The sequence below is a fragment of the Sardina pilchardus genome, chromosome 20, assembly GCF_963854185.1.
Source record: "Sardina pilchardus chromosome 20, fSarPil1.1, whole genome shotgun sequence".
NCBI classification, from domain to species: Eukaryota; Metazoa; Chordata; class Actinopteri; order Clupeiformes; family Clupeidae; genus Sardina; species Sardina pilchardus.
Genome location: NC_085013.1, coordinates 23,616,337 through 23,636,173, shown reverse-complemented (window position 1 = coordinate 23,636,173; position 19,837 = coordinate 23,616,337). Strand labels below are relative to the sequence as shown.

The following is a 19,837-nucleotide window of genomic DNA, read 5'->3' as shown; positions in this document are numbered from 1 at the left end:
GGGATATTGGGAAAGTTAAAATTAAGCAATTGTGTCAACAGTACACTTTCAGTGTCACTAGATGCCAAACCATGTCTCAAAATATTTTGGAGAATGAAATTATAGAGCTTCAAAATTTGGCAGATACTACAAACAATCAACAATTTATTGAAAGAATGAGATTAAAGAAAATTGAATTAAAAGATCTCCTGGAGAAAAAGGCACAGGGCGCTTTGGTTCGGTCCCGTTTCCGTAATATCTCGGACATGGATGCTCCATCAAAATTTTTCTTTGGGTTGGAGCGAAAAAATGGACGAAGAAGTTACATAAATGCTTTGAAATCAGAATCAGGGGCTCTATGTACTGAACCCACTGATATTAAAAAACTGGCCACAGATTTCTATTCAAATCTTTTCCAAAGTGAAGGTGAAGGGAGCACTGAATTGAGTGAAGTTTTCCTCAATGGCCTTCCAAGACTTAGAAAAGATTCAGCTGATGAGCTTGATAAAGCTTTGACAATGGAGGAGCTGCATGCAGCTGTGATGGGAATGCAAAATGGGCGAACGCCTGGCATTGATGGTTTGCCATCTGAGTTTTATAAGGCGTTTTGGTCTGTCATAGGGCAGGACTTACTGGAAATGTTGAATGCCAGTGTGGCAGGGGGAAAGCTCCCCCAGAGCTGCCGAAGAGCAGTCCTGACCCTGGTGCCCAAGAAGGGTGACCTGACAGACCTGAAACAGTGGCGCCCCCTGTCCCTATTGTGTATAGACAGCCGTATCTTTTCTAAAACTCTTGCTGCGAGATTGAGCAAAATTCTTGGTGAAATCATTCATACTGACCAAACGTACTGTGTGCCAGGTAGGTCCATCTTTGATAATATTTTTCTAATTCGAGATACGTTGGAGGTTTGTAGTATGCTTAAGCAAAAGTTAGGTCTTCTTCTTTTAGATCAAGAGAAGGCTTTTGATCGAGTAGAGCATCACTATTTATGGAAAGTTTTAAAAGTTTTTGGATTTAATTCTGGGTTTATTGAAATGATAAAGATCATGTATTGTGACATTGAGAGCTTACTTAAAATTAATGGCGGCTTGTGCGCACCTTTTAAGGTGAAAAGGGGTATACGACAAGGTTGCTCTCTATCAGGAATGTTATATGCATTATCAATTGAACCTCTTTTACAAAGACTGAGGGCTGAGATCTCTGGCGTCTCCTTGACAAGCAGTCTTAACGTTTTAAAATTGTCAGCATATGCTGATGATCTGGCGGTGATTCTTAGAGATCAGAAAGACATAGACTCTTTAAACAAGATAACTAAAGATTTTAGACTTTTATCTTCAGCCAAGATTAATTGGAATAAAAGTGAGGCCTTTTTAGTGGGTGACTGGGTGGGTGAAGTACCAAAGCTCCCAGATGGTCTAACTTGGAAAAAAGGAGGGTTTAGATATCTTGGTGTTTTTTTAGGTGACCCTGCTATAGCACAGAAGAATTGGGATGGTGCTATTGAAAAGATTAAAGGCCGTCTAAATAAGTGGAAATGGTTGGTGCCACAGCTATCTTATAGAGGGCGAACTTTAATTATAAATAATTTGGTGGCTTCCTTTCTGTGGCACAAGCTAATGGTTTTAGATCCACCGTCAAATCTGCTATGCAAAATTCAGGCACTTTTGGTTGATTTTTTTTGGGACCGGTTGCACTGGATTCCTCAGAGTGTGCTGTATCTTCCTAAAGATGAGGGTGGACAAGGAGTCATCCATCTGTCCAGTAGGGAGGCAGCGTTTCGATTACAGTTTATTCACCGTTTCCTCAATGGACCTGAGAACCTAACATGGAGAGGGGTGGCCTGTGAAATCCTACACACTCTTGGAAGTTTTGGACTGGATAGAGCCTTTTTTTTAGTGGATCCCAATGCTTTGAATACGCGTGGACTTCCTCTCTTCTACCGAGGATTGTTTAAAGTTTGGAGTCTATTTAAGCTTCAAAGACTCCATCTCCAGGCTCCATCTTTACACTGGCTTTTGTGTGAGCCTATTCTTAATGGGGCAAGGCTTGACATAACTAATGGCTCAGTTGCTCTCAACGAAAGACTTTGTCAAGCAAAAGTAACTACATTATGCCATTTAGTTGATGTTTGTGGTGTTGAACTAAAAAATGTTGAAAGTTTTGCGGTTCAATTAAAGTTGAAATCTGTGCGCATCATTAGGCAGATTTTGGAGCATCTCAGGTCTGTTTTAACGTTGAAGGATATTAGTTTGTTAAAAGATCATAGGAATGGATTAATGCCAGACTCCAGTGATCATTTTCCAGGGTTGGGTCTGTTGCCTAAAACTGATGAGTGTGAAAGTGTTTTTTTTCAGCCTTCAGACCAAATTGTAATGGGTGTGATTGCAACTGGTGGCAAAGGTATGTACAAAGTATGTGTCAGAATACTAAACAAAAAATGGTTGATTGCAAGAGCAGATACACCTTGGCGTAATGTTTTAATGGTTGATGACAATATTAAACCAGAGTGGAGAGCCTTGTCCAAGCCGCCATTAACTAAAAGAATGGGAGATTTGCAATGGAGGGTTTTACACGGTATTGTGGCAACTAATTCTTTTATAACTGTACTGAATCCAGGAGTAAGGGCAGATTGTCCTTTTTGTACACAAAGGGAAACAGTCTTTCATGTTTTTTTGCATTGTTTGAGATTGTGTCCTATTTTTGACTTTTTGGATGAACTTATTCAGAGATTTGGTGAGACGTTTTCAAGGCAAATGTTTATATTTGGTTTTAAATATTGTAAGAAGATGAGTTCAAAAGCACAGTTGCTCAATTACATTTTAGGTAATGCCAAAATGTCTGTTTACATTACTAGGAAAAACAAAATAGAGCAGGACTGTGACTATAATGTTGTGACTGTTCTTGTGAGACTTATAAAGGCAAGATTGCAAATGGAGTTTGATTTCTATAAATCTATTGGCAATGTTGATGCTTTTGAATGTGTTTGGTGCTATAATGAAGCTTTGTGCTCAGTAATGGATGGAAAACTAGTACTTGCACAGTGTCTATTATGATTTGTATTATTTTTTACTTTATTTTATTATTTATTTAAGATTGGTTGCGGTTTTAAAGATGTAGCATGATCTATGCTTTTGTAAAATAAAGATGTTGTAAAATTCAAAAAAAAAAAAATTCTCTCTCTCTCTCTCTCTCTCTCTCTCTCTCTCTCTCTCATACACACACACACACACACACACACGCACACACACACACACACAAGGTAACAAAGAGGAGGAGGAGGAGGGAGCGGAGGAGGATGAGGGAGCGGAGGGGAAGGAGGGGAAGAGAGACGCAGGCAGCGAGAAGCACCGTGCCTGATCGCCAATCGATGGTGCTTAATGGTCATTCTAATGGGCTGTGTGTGTTTGAAGCAATGGACATAGCAGTGGTCAGTAAGAGAGCCATAAGATATCTGAATTGGCAGATATTAGTGCACTGGGAAAGACAAGTGGCCACTCAGACCAACAGGCTAAGTGGACATCTGTCTTGGGGAATAGACATCTAAGCCGAACCAGAGCAGCGAATTATCAGACACTGAATAGTGAATAATGTTTATTTTTTTAATTGTTCAAGCACATAACATGGAATAAAATAAAATGGCATATCATCTAAAATTCAGATTACTCCTCCGCTGAATCTTTTATTTCCTGCATTATTATAATACTCTCTAAATTCTGTTAATAATTAACGATAACTGTTAATACACCCTATTTTGTTAATAATTAATGGTGCAAGACTGTTTAAGGGAGTTTTGTAGGCAAAATGTTCTCCCACATTAACCCTGTGCACATCACTCCAGTTGCCCAGATAGCCCGAATCAGAGCGTTCTGCCGATTCTACCCACTTTACCCAACTTACAGTACCTGCATCAGTCCCCTGCACACCATAGACACAAAGGGCCCTAATTTAGTCTATAGTCAAAGTCTGAAGTCTAAAGCCTGCTTACCGTAATTTCCCGACTATTAACCGTGGCTTATATAGTGATTTTGCAAAATGTATTCGGCTATGAGGTTAATACAGGGGGGCAGTCAATATGGTGTTAATATGGTTTTGTTTCTTTTAACTTGCATAAAACACTGTCCTCCGGCTTATACACAGTGTGGCTTATACAGTGTGTGGGAAATTACTGTAATAACTATATAAAATATATTTGCAAAAACCACAAATGGCGGTGAATCAGCAAAACACTGTCTCACACCATATAATGCCATTAGTTTATGCACAGGGACTTTGCTCATAGATTGACTTTGCATTTTGTCCGGCATTCCAATGAGGGCCCACAGATGGTAGGCAGACACTGGCCTTCTGCTTGTGGTTTTGCAGTTACAGTAATGTCCTGTGTATTAGCCGCATAATAAGCCGCAGTGTTTTATGCAAGTTAAAAAATAAACAACATCAGATTACAATAATACCATATTAACTGCACCCGTGTATTAACCTCACAGCTGAAGAAATTTAGCAAAATCAATGCATAAGCCGTGGAAATTACGGTGTATTCGCTTAAAGATAACATTCCATCCATTCCCTTCCTTTCATATTCCATAAACAAATCATTACACTCTACAGCAAGCTCTTTAAAGGAAAACTATGCAGGATTGGCGATTTCATCGCCGGTTTCGCTTTCACTTTTAGTTTTCGCTCGTTTTATGCTTGCATATTTCTCTGCAGAGCTTCCCCTACAGCTTTAGCGTGTATATTTTACATAACTCCTCAATCGGTCAGTCTGCCGTGCCTTTTCATGAGACTTTACATGACACTTCCTGGAGTAGAGCATGGGTGCGTGCCCGAGGGCTCCTGAAATTGCAAGCGTGGTTCTACCGCTACAGACCACAAGGGCGGCCGAAAAACACACCGTTCGACTGGTAATGACTCATTTAATCATATGTAACAGTATGGAACGAATTGATTAACTGAAAATCGTTGCATAGTTTACCTTTAACCTGGGAGACGCTGGTTGCATGGCCAAGTGCATGGCCGACATCTGTAATTTCAGACTATGTTTAGCTAAATGCTACATAACATAAATGAATGGCAAGTCAACTAATTGCTACTAAATGATGATGAAACATTCTCAGTGTGCTACTTCAGGAATATTGTGGTAACCCAGAGGGCAACGGAAGCATTTATTTAGATAGGAAAGTGATGAGAAACAGGACACAGGTCAAATGCAGATCCTTCCGCCTGGACCACCACTCCCCCCTATATAATTAAGCATCATTATTTTCAACAGAACCAGAGACAGACTGGCAGAGGTTGCAGTGAGTGTTGTTGAGATGTGTCTATAGTCTGCCTGACCCTCTCCTCACTCTCTAACCTTCCCCTGACCTCTCCTACTCCCCCCTGCCACACATACTGTACACACACACACACACACACACACACACACACACACACACACACACACAGACACACAGACACACATACAGACACAGGCACACATTCCAGCTGACCCTCTCCCACTCCCCCCTGCCACACACACACACACAAACACACAGACACACACAGACACACAGACACACAGACACACACACACACACACACACACACACACACACACACACACACACACACACACACACACACACACACACACACACACACACGCACACACACACACACACACTCCAGCTGACCCTCTCCCACTCCCCCACCGGCTCGCCACCTTAGCAGCTGAGCTACATTAGCCGAGCCATCCAGGTCATAACACCCATGTAGCACCTGACTACTCACAACCCCTCTATACAGTAGCCTACAGACCCTAGGTACGTTCAAGTTCACCGAACATAGGCGAACATAGACTAACGTTTGCGAACGTTCGCAAACAGTATTCCGTTAGCCTTGAGTTTTTGCCGAACGTTTGCTAACAATCGCAAACAGTCTGAGGAGGTGGTGCGCCGCGAACATACAGTGGAACTGGACGTGAGTTTGACGAACACAACAATGCAATTACTATTAGAATGGAATGTTAACACCAAATCGTTCAAATTTAACAGTTCAAAGAAAACATGTTCGCCACAAACGTTCGCCTATGTTTGCGAATTTGAACGCACCTCCTGTATGCCATGCTGTGTTCATCACTGGGTTGTCTGCTGGACGCATTGTTACGCTAGTTAACTGAACTATGGGGCAGGAAATCAAATAATTTGTAATGATTTTGTAATGAATTTAATGTAGCTAATGGTTGTGATATGTGGCATCTGGTTGCATGATCATGGAGGCTGCAAAATGCAGACATTGCCTGAGGGCAGGGGGGAGTGCGTCAGCTGGACTGTGTGCCTGTGTCTGTGTGTGTAGGTGTATTTGTGTGTATTTGTGTGTATTTGTGTGTGTGTGTGTGTGTGTGTGTGTGTGTGTGTGTGTGTGTGTGTGTGTGTGTGTGTGTGTGTGTGTGTGTGTGTGTGTGTGTGTGTGAGTGTGTGTGTCTCCTGCCAACAGGAGAGTGCTAGCTGATCCCTCTTCAATAACAGAGAGCCTTACTTGGACTGGACAAAGGCTGAGGCCAGCAACACTTTCCGATAGCAAATCATGACCACTCCAAAATCCACCCAACCATCAGGCTTCACATCAAACATCCACTACTAGAGATACACTATGTACTCATACATGGCACTGCTTACTTCCATTCCAACACACTACGCTTGGCCTAGCTAGGACAGCCTGTTCCTTCCTTGCCGTTAATCAAACTTTACACGCACTGAATCAGAAGGGAACATTCATTAACTGGCTAACATAATGGGACATTTCCCACAAAGCACTTCAATGTCTGTCTGTGGGGGTGAATAAAGCATCAATCAAAGCAGCACATGAAAGTGCAATGCAAATTATTCAACATGTACCCAGCTAATCACATTTGTACCTGTTCATACAAACACACACACACACACACACACACGAGACATAGACAGACAGACACACACATATCACACACATGCATGACACACACACACATGCCTGAGACAGCCACACAGACACATACGTACATACACAGACATTAACACACAGACACACACACACACACACACACACACATACACACACACACACACACACACACACACACACACACACACACACACACACACACACACACAGACACACACACACGCCACTCCTGACACAAAGTACTCATTATTAGTCTGCTGTTTCCTGCTTAAATACATAGAGAGCTGCCAAAGCTGGTTACATAATTTTTGTGATTCAGAGGTCATTGCAGACTTTACAGATAAATTGTTAAAATTAAAGCCAAGTCTTTGTTCTCTGAACACAGTCTTGACCAAACCCAATCCCTAACCCTAAAATGATCCATAAACTATTCTTAGAGTTTCCGCATATATAGCGTGTTGATAACATGAGCACTTGGCGGGTATTAGTTTGGGTCTGGAGTCATGCATCTGCTTTGTAGAGCAGCACGATGGACGGATTGATATCTACAGTACAGTATGTTCTTGCCATCAATATTCAACGTCATTTAGTGCAAAGACGGTACCCAGTTATAGTCAAAAATCGACTAACAGGGTCATGATCCTATACCCAATGAACAATGTTGCATAAAGCAATATAAAACGTTCAGGAAGCACATCAGCCATGCCAGGGACGTCATCCTCCGCATTATAAGTACCAGTAGCACCAGAAAGAGTTTACAAATCGTTATTTGAAGGTAGGGGAACTGCACTGTGTTGCTTTTAGGACAGAAAATGAAACTGAACATAATCTTAGGTCTGTCATCATATATTATGATTACAGATGAGAAGCACACCTTACAATCACACTACTGTATACCTACACCTGCAGTGTCGAGGCGTCTTATTTTCAGTTAGCTGAAGGGTGCTGTATGATACTTGTTAAGATTTCACACTGCGTGATGTTTTCCATGTTGTCGTTAACTTACATTAGCCAGAAAGTGTAAACGAGTAAATTTTTCCAGTGACAATGCAATGTTTGGCACTAACAAATCAGAAAGAAAGAGATTAGGAAACACATTTCTAGTCTGCCTGTGAAAACACACACACACACACACACACACACACACACACACACACACACACACACACACACACACACACACACACACTTTTGCCTCCCTGACTGGGTGAATTGATTTGCAAAAACAAAAATCAAAACAAACAGCAAGTCAATCAGTTCCATCGCTGTATTTTCAATTGGAATGTCCTGACTGAATGCGATGTGACTGAACGCGACAAGTTGCTTTGCTACTCGACTTCTTCAACCCTGTTTTGTCGCTCTATCCGTTTCTATTTCAGTTGCGTCGCGTCGCCTTGACATTTTCACAAAGTAACAAAGGTTCATTAAAGAATGGTAACGGATACAATGTGGACACAAACTATCCGGCGCAACGCGACAGTTGTGCAGTCGCTTACAATTAGGAAACGGTGTAACACACCACTCAGTTGTTAAACATTTGGACGATGTGTAATTGTGTGTGCTTAGTCCATGTGCATATGATGAAGAACGTTGTTGGTGAATTATTTATTCAGATTGTACTCTTAACTGAATGTTTCACCTTTTTTTGATCTTTAGGATTTAAAAAATGCCATCACACAATAATAGAACATTGTTTTGGGTTAGAGGTTCATAGGGAATTAAGATAGAGAGATAAACTGCAGTTATTTTATAGTGACAGTCTGAATTTCTTTGTTTATCATGCATATAGGAGTGAAAATGAAAAAAAAAAATGTGTAGGATCTCTTTCTCAAGAAGATCTCGACCTGTTCCTCCACCAACCCATCTGTGAAACCTGACAACACCGATTGTCCTGAAGCATTTCCATAGACTGAAGTGCTCTCTAGAGTCTGGAAAAAAACATCTGTACCGCGACATGTGCAGCATATTGAGTATAATACTGTATTACTCTACATAATAAAAATAACTTAATGAATTTGTTTGCTCAACACCAAGACGGTATCTATTAACGTTTTTTACACTCAATATGCTGCTTCTAAAATGTTTTGATATTTGGAGAACATTACTTCTGTAATACCTGGAGACAAAGAGAACAGAATTGCTTAGTGGATGTTCAAAAAATCGGCCTAGAGCTATTTCTGTGAAAATCGGAATATACCTAAATGTATATTCGACACAGTTGAATGGAGAGAGTAAAGTTATGAATGTCCATTTGTTGGCCTGAATTTTTGCCAAGATATTCCCTCCCGTTATGATGTATTGTTTGGGTTTTGACTCACTCTTTCACCATTTCAACTGAAGGCTCAGTCATCGCTCTCTTTACCTTCATTAGTTCAGCTGAATTAATACACTATTCATTAAAACCACTAGAATACCACAATATGTTCACAGGGCTGTAACACCTTTTTAAATGTTAGTCTGACAGAGCCATTTCCTGATTTAGAATTGCAACACTTTCAATGTATTTGCATCATACCCTCCATATGTCATCTATAATATCATATATCTATATCTATAATAGCAACACTGATCCCAGTGCACCACAGCTCTAACCCCCCCCCCCCATCACACACACACACACACACACACACACACACACACACACACACACACACACACACACACACACACACACACACATACTTGTTTTTGCTACTCGGCGGGGACACATGACAAAATGTACCCTGGTGGGAACCAACCTTTCTGAGTGGTCTACAGACAAGGCAGAAACTGATCCACACTCCATGTGCAGCTGTTATAACAGCCATCACTTGAAAATTTGAGTCTGACCCTCAGAAGACTGACCTGACATTTAACCACCTGCTGAGGACCCTGGTCTGGTAGAAGACCCTCGAGGGGACCTGTGATGTCATACTTTAATATGCAAATTGATCATGTGACTGTGTGTGTCTCAAAGGTTACCAGTGGGGACCTCACCTCAAAATATTTAAATGAGCAATATGAATATGTAAATTTGCAGTCATGTGACTGTGTGTGTGTGTTTCAACAGTGACTAATGGGGACCTCACCTCAAAAACTGTAAATAAACAAATGTGATAATAATGCATTGCAACTTTAAGTCTTTTGGCAACTTTATTTCTCAAAATCCAACTGTATAAAGGTGTGTAATTAGTCGACTAAAATCAACAACACTGGAGGAAAAAATCCACAGAGCAATGTGGGGGAAAAAAGATAAAAAATAAACAAATATAAATCAATCCCTTAATGCATACATGCATCCATATTGATAAACATAAAACATTATTGAGAATAATGAAAAAGCTAGTTTAATTTGGGAAGGTCAAGGCACATTGGTAAGGTACTAGAGCTAAACTGAACTACTCTCCGGTGCCATTATGTGTAGAAAAAAAAGACATATACATATGTAAAGAAAGATAATTAGAAATGTTCTTCTCCTCCTCTCTACATCACCATCATCACTCACTTCTTCTCCTCTCTCTACATCATCATCATCCCTCACTTCTTCTCTCTCTCTACATCACCATCATCACTCACTTCTTCTCCTCCTCTCTCTCTACATCATCATAATCCTTCACTTCTTCTCCTCCTCTCTCTACATCACCATCATCCTTCACTTCTTCTCCTCTTCTCTACATCACCATCATCACTCACTTCTCCTCTCTCTACATCATCATCCCTCACTTCTCCTCCTCTCTCTACATCACCATCATCCCTCAATTCTCCTCCTCTCTCTACATCACCATCATCTCTCACTTCTTCTCCTCTCTCTCTACATCACCATCACTCACTTCTTCTCCTCCTCTCTCTACATCACCATCATCCCACACTTCTTCTCCTCCTCTCTACATCACCATCATCCCTCACTTCTCCTCCTCTCTCTCTACATCACCATCATCCCTCACTTCTTCTCCTCTCTCTACATCACCATCATCCCACACTTCTTCTCCTCCTCTCTCTACATCACCATCATCACTCACTTCTTCTCCTCCTCTCTCTCTACATCACCATAATCCTTCACTTCTTCTCCTCCTCTCTCTACACCATCATCACTCACTTCTCCTCCTCTCTACATCACCATCATCAATCACTTCCTCTCTTCATCACCATCATCCTTCACTTCTCCTCCTCTCTCTCTACATCACCATCATCCTTCACTTCTCCTCTCTCTACATCACCATCATCCCTCACTTCTTCTCCTCCTCTCTACATCACCATCATCCCACACTTCTTCTCCTCCTCTCTCTACATCACCATCATCCCTCACTTCTTCTCCTCCTCTCTACATCACCATCATCCCTCACTTCTTCTCCTCTCTCTACATCACCATCATCCCACACTTCTTCTCCTCCTCTCTCTACATCACCATCATCACTCACTTCTTCTCCTCCTCTCTCTCTACATCACCATAATCCTTCACTTCTTCTCCTCCTCTCTCTACACCATCATCACTCACTTCTCCTCCTCTCTACATCACCATCATCAATCACTTCCTCTCTTCCTCTCTCTACATCACCATCATCCTTCACTTCTTCTCCTCCTCTCTCTCTACATCACCATCATCCTTCACTTCTCCTCTCTCTACATCACCATCATCCCTCACTTCTTCTCCTCCTCTCTCTACATCACCATCATCCTTCACTTCTTCTCCTCCTCTCTCTACATCACCATCATCCCTCACTTCTCCTCCTCTCTCTACATCACCATCATCCCTCACTTCTTCTCCTCTCTCTACATCACCATCATCCCTCACTTCTTCTCCTCCTCTCTCTACATCACCATCATCACTCTTCTCCTCCTCTCTCTACATCACCATCCTCACACATTCAAGGTCAAGGCACATTGGTAAGGTACTAGAGCTAAACTGAACTACTCTCCGGTGCCATTATTTGTAGGGAAAAAAAGACAAATACATATGTAAAAAAAGATCATTAGAAATGTGACAACACATCTAAACGGAAACCATTTTTTTTTTTTTCAAAATCCAACTATGTTACTGGAACTGAAAAGTAAAAATACAGATTCGAGCCAGCATTTTTACTTTAACTTTCTTCTACCACAATCCCTCTGGGTATGCCATTATCGGTTTTCGATAATATAAAACAATCCTGCAATGCATGCATGCATCTATATCAATATCAACAAAAAAATAAATTAAACTAGCTCTTCCATTATTCTAAATAATGTCAAGGCACATCAGTAAGCTACTAGAGCTGAGCTGAACTACTTTCTAGTGCCATTATATGTGAAAAAAAATGATATTTATATATAAGATGATAATTAGAAATGTGTTACAACACCTCTTAACAGAAACAAAGTCTTTCGAAATCCAACTATGTGACTGGAACGGGAATACTGACCCGAGCCAGCATTTTCACTTTAATTTTCTTTTTCCACATTCCCTCTGGTATGCAGTTATACATGCATCCATATTGAGAAACATAAAACATTATTGAGAATAATGGAAAAGCTAGTTTAATTTGGGAAGGTCAAGGCACATCGGTAAGGTAGAGCTAAACTGAACTACTATCTGGTGCCATTATGTGTGGGAAAGAAATTATGTATAACATTTTTTAAAAAAAAACAGAATTAGAAATGTGACAACACTTCTAAACAGAAACCAAGTCTGTTAAAAAAAACAGATGTGACTAAAACTGAAAAGTTATAATACTGATCCGAGCCGGCTTTTTCACTTTCTTTTACCACATTCCCTCTGGTATGCCGTTATTCGGTTTTTGATGTAAAACTTCACCGCTTCCCAGGTTCTGTGCTTAAGAACTGAAGGAGCTGACCTGATGCAGTCTTCACATTGCAATTTCCCTGGTACCCTGCCAGATGTGATGCAATCCATCAGTTTGTTCTCAACTGCCTTCACCTCTTCTTCTGTCCACTTTCTTTTGGGGGGTTTTGACACACCTAAAATCACAACACTTCATGATTTTTGGCACAGCATACATAAAACATAAACATTAGAAAAATAAAAGCATACAAAACATGTAGCAACAACAGCCTATTGATACTGCACATACATTGCACACCGTTAGACCTTGATAAAATACAACAATAAAGTAAAATGCTACATTACCTGTAGAGGTTGAAGATATTGAAGTGGATAAGCATCTGTCCTCAACTGCCTTCACCTCTTCTGTCCACTCCCTTTTTGAGGATTTTGACCCACCTAAAATCACAACATTTAGCCCCAAAACTTATATAGCATATGCTAAAACTTAAATAGTATATGCTATACAAGCAATGTATGCTAGAGCAAACATCTGGTCAAAATCCAACTTAAGTTCTTGCAGTTCATAACTGTACCTACGCAAGTAAGTTCTCAGTTCAACAGTTCTTTACCTGATTTTGAAGGCATCTTTCCTCCTTTCTTCCTTCTTCCCTTTGTAGACCTCCTGCTAATGGGAAGTTCCTCTGGAATTAAATCAAAAGAAACACTTCATGAGTTTTGCCATACCATACACAAAACATAAATATTAAAAAGCATACAACACATGTAGCAACAACAGCCTATTGATACTGCACATAGGTTGCACACAGTTAGACTTTGTTAAATTGAAACAAGAAAAATAAAATGTAATGTTTAATGTCAACTAGACAGAGGAACAATATGAGGGAGATTTGATGCAATGATGAAGCAGGAAAGATCATCCTAAAGCCATTGCATTACCTGTAGACGTTGATGTTGAAGGGGATAGTCGTCGCTTCTTTGGCTGTGGCATTGCAGACTCGCTGTCAACCAAACATTCGTCTGAAAGACACACATACACAAAGGCATACTTGTAAGTCTGCAGGGACAAGACAGTTTGAATTAGGCCTAGAATTTTCATCAGACCACAGATGTTCTTACCTGTAGATGTTGAAGGACGCTGGGGTCGCCTGGTGTTCTTTGGCTGTGGCATCTCGCTGTCACTCTCTTCATCTTCACTTTCAGACATGTTACTGACTAAATTCAGCTTCTCTGCAATGTGGAGAGAAATGCATTCAAGTTTTAGTTGTATACTGAAGTAGCTGTGTACTAGATGTGATTGGATATAAGAACAGCTGCAATGTCTTGTGCCTTACCATAAGGCTCAATGTTGATCTCTTCAATGTTTTTACCCTTGAATTCCGCAACTCTTCCCTGTTCAAGGGCTAACAGCACCTTGCTGATTTTGGCTAGCTGCAGCGTCCCCTCAGGCAACCTGTAAAACTGTCTGTGCACACGAATGTCATGTCCCATGAAGTCCGCCAACTGGTCCATCTCAGTGTCCTTCAGATTAAGCACTTTAGAGACTGTAGCCACATGTTTCCGCAGCTTTGTGCATGAAAGAGCCTTTGGATATTTGGCCCCACACTCCCGGGCAACTTTCCTGATACAAGATGTGCCATGGTAGTAGGATTTCTCAGTCATGGGTGTCGAAAAAAAAAAAGGATTTTCATCCAGTACACCACATGTTTGGCGAGACTTTGCAAGTAGATCCATTGAATCCAGCATGCCTGGAGTCAGGAGTATTGGGACCTTTCGGTCTCGCTTACCTCGGATTTCAATGCGTTGGAAATGCTGACAGAGCTTCTTCTCAACTTCAGATAAGGCATCAGCAACATCAGAATGCAAGACTGAAGTGTTTCTGAGAAGGAATGTGTTCAATTTCATTTTTGAGACTTCTCCAGGTCTTCGGCGATTAAATAGGATTACCTCACACAAAGTCGCTTGGGCAAGCTGTGACCAATTCTTCTGGTTTTTCTCGGCTTTGATTTTTTCCTGATACTGTTTAGTTTTCTTGTTGAGGTGCATATGCATTTTTTTGACATCTTCTGTGAAAGGAAGAAGTTCTGGAGAGTTCCACTTTGCTTCTCTCAGGGTTTTCAAGGCTGATGCTGACACACACTCATTCCATTTAGTGGTGTACATGTCTTTGAAGCGCTTCACATTCTGTATGCTGCTTTCCTCTCCTGCCATCATTGCCTCACATTCAGCAATATCCGCCATTCTCTTGAGGGTGTGGCCCAGTTTCAAAGCCAAAGAGGGGACTGTGAAGACCTCTTCTTCATCTTTGAATCCTGCTGTGTCTTTAACAGCCTGAATGGCATTGTAGAAGTTTGAAGGTATGAAAAAGTCTTTGATTGCATTTAGCGTTCCCCTTTTCTTGGCACACACCAACAGCCTTCCAGCCTCACGCATTTTAGTTCTTATGTATTCGTGCTTAGTTTTGTCATTGCCCATTTTGTTACACAAATGTTCTCCAAATCTGATGATACATACATCACTTTTAACTGCCTGTGTTACTTTGTCTTGCTTCATGTCACTTATGAGCTTCCATAACTTCTTACTTACCCCTTCAGGGACAGGCTGTGCATATGCGCAGAGTGCTTGAACTCTAGATCTGCCTGGTTTTGTGAGCTGGCACTTCTTCGCCAAATTACACCTTGCCATATGCCTCCAAAGAGCCTTTCGTCTGAACAGCCCTTGGCAGTGTAAACAGTGCACATAGTCATTCACGTCTACCTGCTTGGCAGTTGCTTGTTGACGTGGCACCAATACACCTTTGCCTGCTTTCAGAACGTTTACGTTGTGTGCACGATTCCCTTTGTTACGCAAAAGATCTAGATGAACCCTTCTTTCTTTAGACCCCTTCGTAAAAGAAAGTGCTTTTGCAACCTCCACCTCATCCTTATGTATTTGGGCCAAGTGCCTTGCCATCTTGCTGAATGGTTTGCAGCAGTAAAAGCAATACTGCTTTTTGTTGTACACTCTTTGGCCATATGCAGTCTTCTTCAATTTCATTACCGAAACATCACTGTTGACATCCTCGACTGGCTGAGTTGATGTCTCCTTATCTTCAGGAGAGGAAGACTGTTGGGCTGCATTCATGGAAGATGAATTATCATCACTGCTGTCTAAGGTCACATTGGGAGATGAGAGACTGGTCTGTGACAGACGTCTCCTTTTTCCACATGGAGGGCTCTCTTCAGATTCTTCTGAACAGCTCTCTGAATCCGGCACAAAGTCATCATCGCTGTTTTCAATGCTGCTAACTATATCTGAGAAGCTGTCATCTGAAGCTGAACCGATGTGTAATGATTTTTTAGTAAGCTGTAAATAGAAAACTGGCATCAGTCTAAAACCATAATAAAAGTTGATATATGTAGGGTTCAATTTAAGTCCTAAACATCCAAATAAAACAAGCCTACAGAAAATTTACTATGAAACACGTGTGGCATCACCTGTTAAAGACCTAGAGTCATAATGTTGTGTACTTCATATGCCATGTCTATGCTGTTTAAATGCGTATAACCATGTAACAAGATACAAATAACAATACAGTTATGAAATCACCAAAGAGCGGGAGAGAGATGACGAGGGAGAGAGAGACTGACACTTACAAATACACTCTCAGTCCTCTCTAGCTTTGGAACTTCTTGGGCTTCTGATGCTGCAGAAGAACTGGGCAATTCAAAAATGACTGTATCCGCGTCACTGTCCTGGAAAGAGACCACCAATATCAAGTACTTTTTTCATCCAGCCTGTTCCAATTGTGACTACATACCCTGTTAAAATAACTCAATGTACCATCATCATTCTTAACTTGCAAGGAAATTCAATTTGAATAATTGCAGGAAAATATAGAGAACGTCAGGATGTTGCATTGGCCTGAACATTTCTGAGTTCACCTACTGTAGCAACAAGACTATTTTTCAACCAGCCGTCAGTGCAGTCAGAGTGATGGTGTGTAGAATAGTGAGTAGTGAATGGCTAATTGCTGACCGTCTTGTTACGTCATTAGAGCCTCAAAAATAAACTTCAGTTATGGACATAGTGGACATAGTTTTAGTGACTTGTCCTTCTACACAGAATATTTGCCTTCAGAGAAATTATGCTATAGATGACATCATGGTATGTAATTCTTACCAATGAATTCTGTGTAGACAATGACTGTTTGGCTAAGAGCTTGGAAACATCTGACATTGTGGAACTGTCTAGTTTTTCCTCTGAATCCTCCTGTTCACATTGAGATATACTCTGTTTTCATACATCGTTTTTTCAACGGAGTTTATACATCATAATAATTATAATTATAATAATAATAACAATAATAATAATAATAATAATACATTTGTAAAAACCCACCAAGACTTCTGTACACATCATCTGCAAGGCAAAGGTGTCTTCATTATAGGGAGGTGGGGGTTCATCATCTGGGTCCTGATGATGTGTCATGGTGTCAGACCTTGGTGATTGCTTCGGACTTTCCTTTGTCTGAAATAAGTTTATAACAGAACTTTAGTTATGCAAATCCTTCCCCCCCCTTTAAAGCAACTCTTCACCTTTTTTTCATATTAAACTATGTTATTCGCTTAATTAAGACGAGTTGATACATACCTCTCACGTTTCAATGCGTGCACTCACTGGCTCTGGCGCGCGGTCCAATGCATTCATTAGGATCCAAACAGAGATGAAGTTAGAAGTGACCAAACACCTCCATGTTTTCCCTATTAAAATACAGTTACACGAGTAGTGACACGACCAAGTATGGTGAGACAAAATAAAACATGGTGCATTTCTAAGCAGATAAAACGGATAACTATTGTGTGGCGGAATAATACTGGGAGCACTTAGACTCCCAGCAGTAATATCCTCACTCCAAAGTGAAACTGAAAGTTAAAAAGTGAGGATATTACTGCGCCACACAATATAGTTATCCCTCTTTACCTGCTTAGAAATGCACCATGTTTTATTTTGTCTCACCATACTTGGTCGTGTGACTACTCGTGTAACTGTATTTTAATAGGAAAACATGGAGGTGTATGGTCGCTTCTAACTTCATCTCTGTTTGGATCCTAATGAATGCATTGGGCTAGCTAAGTGCTATCAAAGTTGTGCCGCGCGCCAGAGCCAGTGAGTGCACGCATTGAAACGTGAGAGGTATGCATCAACCCGTATTAGTTAAGGGAATAACATAGTTCAATATGAAAAAATGGTGAAGTATTGCTTTAAGTGCATGAAATACATAGGTCTTTTAACAAATGTGTAATGCATGAAATGTTAGATTTTACATGGATATTTATCTTGTCTGCTTTTAATTCAATCAGATTGTGAGTATTTTCTTAACAAGCTACTGAAATGAAAGCATGACATTGATACGGCTAAAATGCATTACCTTCGGTGAATGTTTCCTCGTGCACTCATCATGATGTCGTCTGAGTTTTTCCATGCGACGTTTAAACCTTTCTTTGGCCACATTTTTTGGACTATGGAAAATGTAAAGACAAATTAACGATTGTAAGCAACACATGAATACAACACGACAGTCATCGTCTTTTAACAATGCGCGATGCTGTAGCCAGAGGACCGAACCAAATTGAAAGCGTCGACAGAACGTGGATAATCTCGTGCCTGCCAGCAAGATTGGTAGCACGCTTGAGCGCTTTCGTGACCTCTCCTCGTTTGCTCCCAGTGCAGTAAGGCCGCTGTGTTGCACATAGCCTACCCGACAGTGGCACATAACGTGAAATCACGATTACACAACATTCTGGCATATGAATCACGGATGGGAAGAGTAATGAAATAAACTATCAGACTCATTGACATGTATGTCCACGAAGCAGCTTATTTGACGTATTATGCTAATTACATTTCCACGAGGGCTAACAACGAGAACGTGCTTGTGCGTAAAGTTAACTTCCCATGCGTTTTAACGCGACGTGTTAGCGTTTTCATTCAAAGCATGTCTGCCGTCATCTCAATACATTCAAAATAAGTTGTTCATAGTAAACGGTTAACAATTCAAGTAGGCTATGTGTGAAAACGAAGAACTCATGGAGTATTGTTGCTAATCCTGCCTAATTACAACAGAAACCAAAAGCTTGCTAGTTGACATTCACCTACAACTACCCTTCTTTGTCAACGAACATGCATAATCTTCATAATTGACATATTATCTCATGACAGTACAATTAAAATAGCCAGTATTTATAATATATAATGACATATACATAACATGATGCCAATCTTACCTCATTTCGTCCACGATGAAACGATACCACTTTCTGGAGATGTCACACGTGTCCTGGCTTTATCGAAATGGCTGAATGAATGCACTGTTCTCCAATTAACCTGGTTCGGTCCAATCCAAAGTTTTTCAGAACTAAAATGGCGGCCGCCGCTGTGTGACGTTAATCTCATATAATGTACCCGTTAAAAAATCTCCACTATGATGACTTCACCAATATATTCAATAATAATAATAATAATAATAATAATAATAATTTCAGTGAGAAACATGGTGTATAGTGTAATTGTAATCTTGCCTCCAAACTAATTTCAAAATTGAAGTGGATCAAATTAATTGAGTAAAAATGTAGCCTACACAATTGTGATATGATCTTGTCAGAGCTAAGCAGTGTTGTGCACGTTCACACTCTTCAGTAACTAGTTCAAAGTTCAGTTCACACACGTGCAAAGTGAACTGTTCACGTTCATAGTTCACCATTTTTAATTTTGAACTAGTTCAAATTCAGTTCATATGAATGAAAATCTGTTTCTGACGGAATATAGGCTACAGCCACCTGTTGTTCTCATCTAATTGAGAATGTCCGTAAATTGGGCTTTATTTCACTGGGCAGATACATTTCTTTTAGGTCTATGGCAGATAGCCTACCGACGCCTAATAAATGCGGCCGCGCATTTATTAATAATTAATAATAAATGCGTCAGCTGTGCATGCCTGACAGCAGAAGAGTGTAGTTTTTACACCGGGAGTATGGAGGAGGCTGCCTGCTGCATTACCTGCAGCGATGGAACTGTTCAGTGACATACTGTAGGGCTCTTTGAACACGTTATGCATCCCTCTATCATCACTGGCAAGTGCAGAATCTTTCCGCGATTGCATTCACATAGCAGCGGTTCTGTGTACAATGCATCAAGCGT

The 19,837-nt window shown here is 40.6% G+C and overlaps 2 protein-coding genes across 2 annotated transcripts in view; both read right to left on the bottom strand.

Annotated features, from left to right (window-relative positions):
* The window catches only part of nrxn3a (neurexin 3a), a 288,371-nt gene that overhangs the window by 82,723 nt on the left and 185,811 nt on the right, over positions 1–19,837 (bottom strand). The gene's annotated exons all lie outside the window — the stretch shown is intronic.
* On the bottom strand, positions 12,538–15,786 carry LOC134067036 (uncharacterized). The gene is made up of 6 exons (XM_062522062.1): positions 13,993–15,786; positions 13,778–13,888; positions 13,598–13,678; positions 13,270–13,341; positions 13,004–13,096; positions 12,538–12,834 (listed from the first exon to the last, which is right to left on the bottom strand). The coding sequence occupies exons 1-6, from the start codon at positions 15,779–15,781 to the stop codon at positions 12,608–12,610; spliced, it is 2,373 nt and encodes a 790-aa protein (XP_062378046.1). The 5' UTR covers positions 15,782–15,786; the 3' UTR covers positions 12,538–12,607.

Coding starts and splice junctions, on each gene's coding strand:
- LOC134067036 (XM_062522062.1), bottom strand. CDS start 15,781: ATGAATGCAGCCCAACAGTCTTCCTCTCCTGAAGATAAGGAGACATCA. Junction 13,889..13,992: donor GATCAACATTGAGCCTTATG/GTAAGGCACAAG, acceptor TCCACATTGCAG/AGAAGCTGAATTTAGTCAGT. Junction 12,835..13,003: donor AATATCTTCAACCTCTACAG/GTAATGTAGCAT, acceptor TTGTGATTTTAG/GTGTGTCAAAACCCCCCAAA.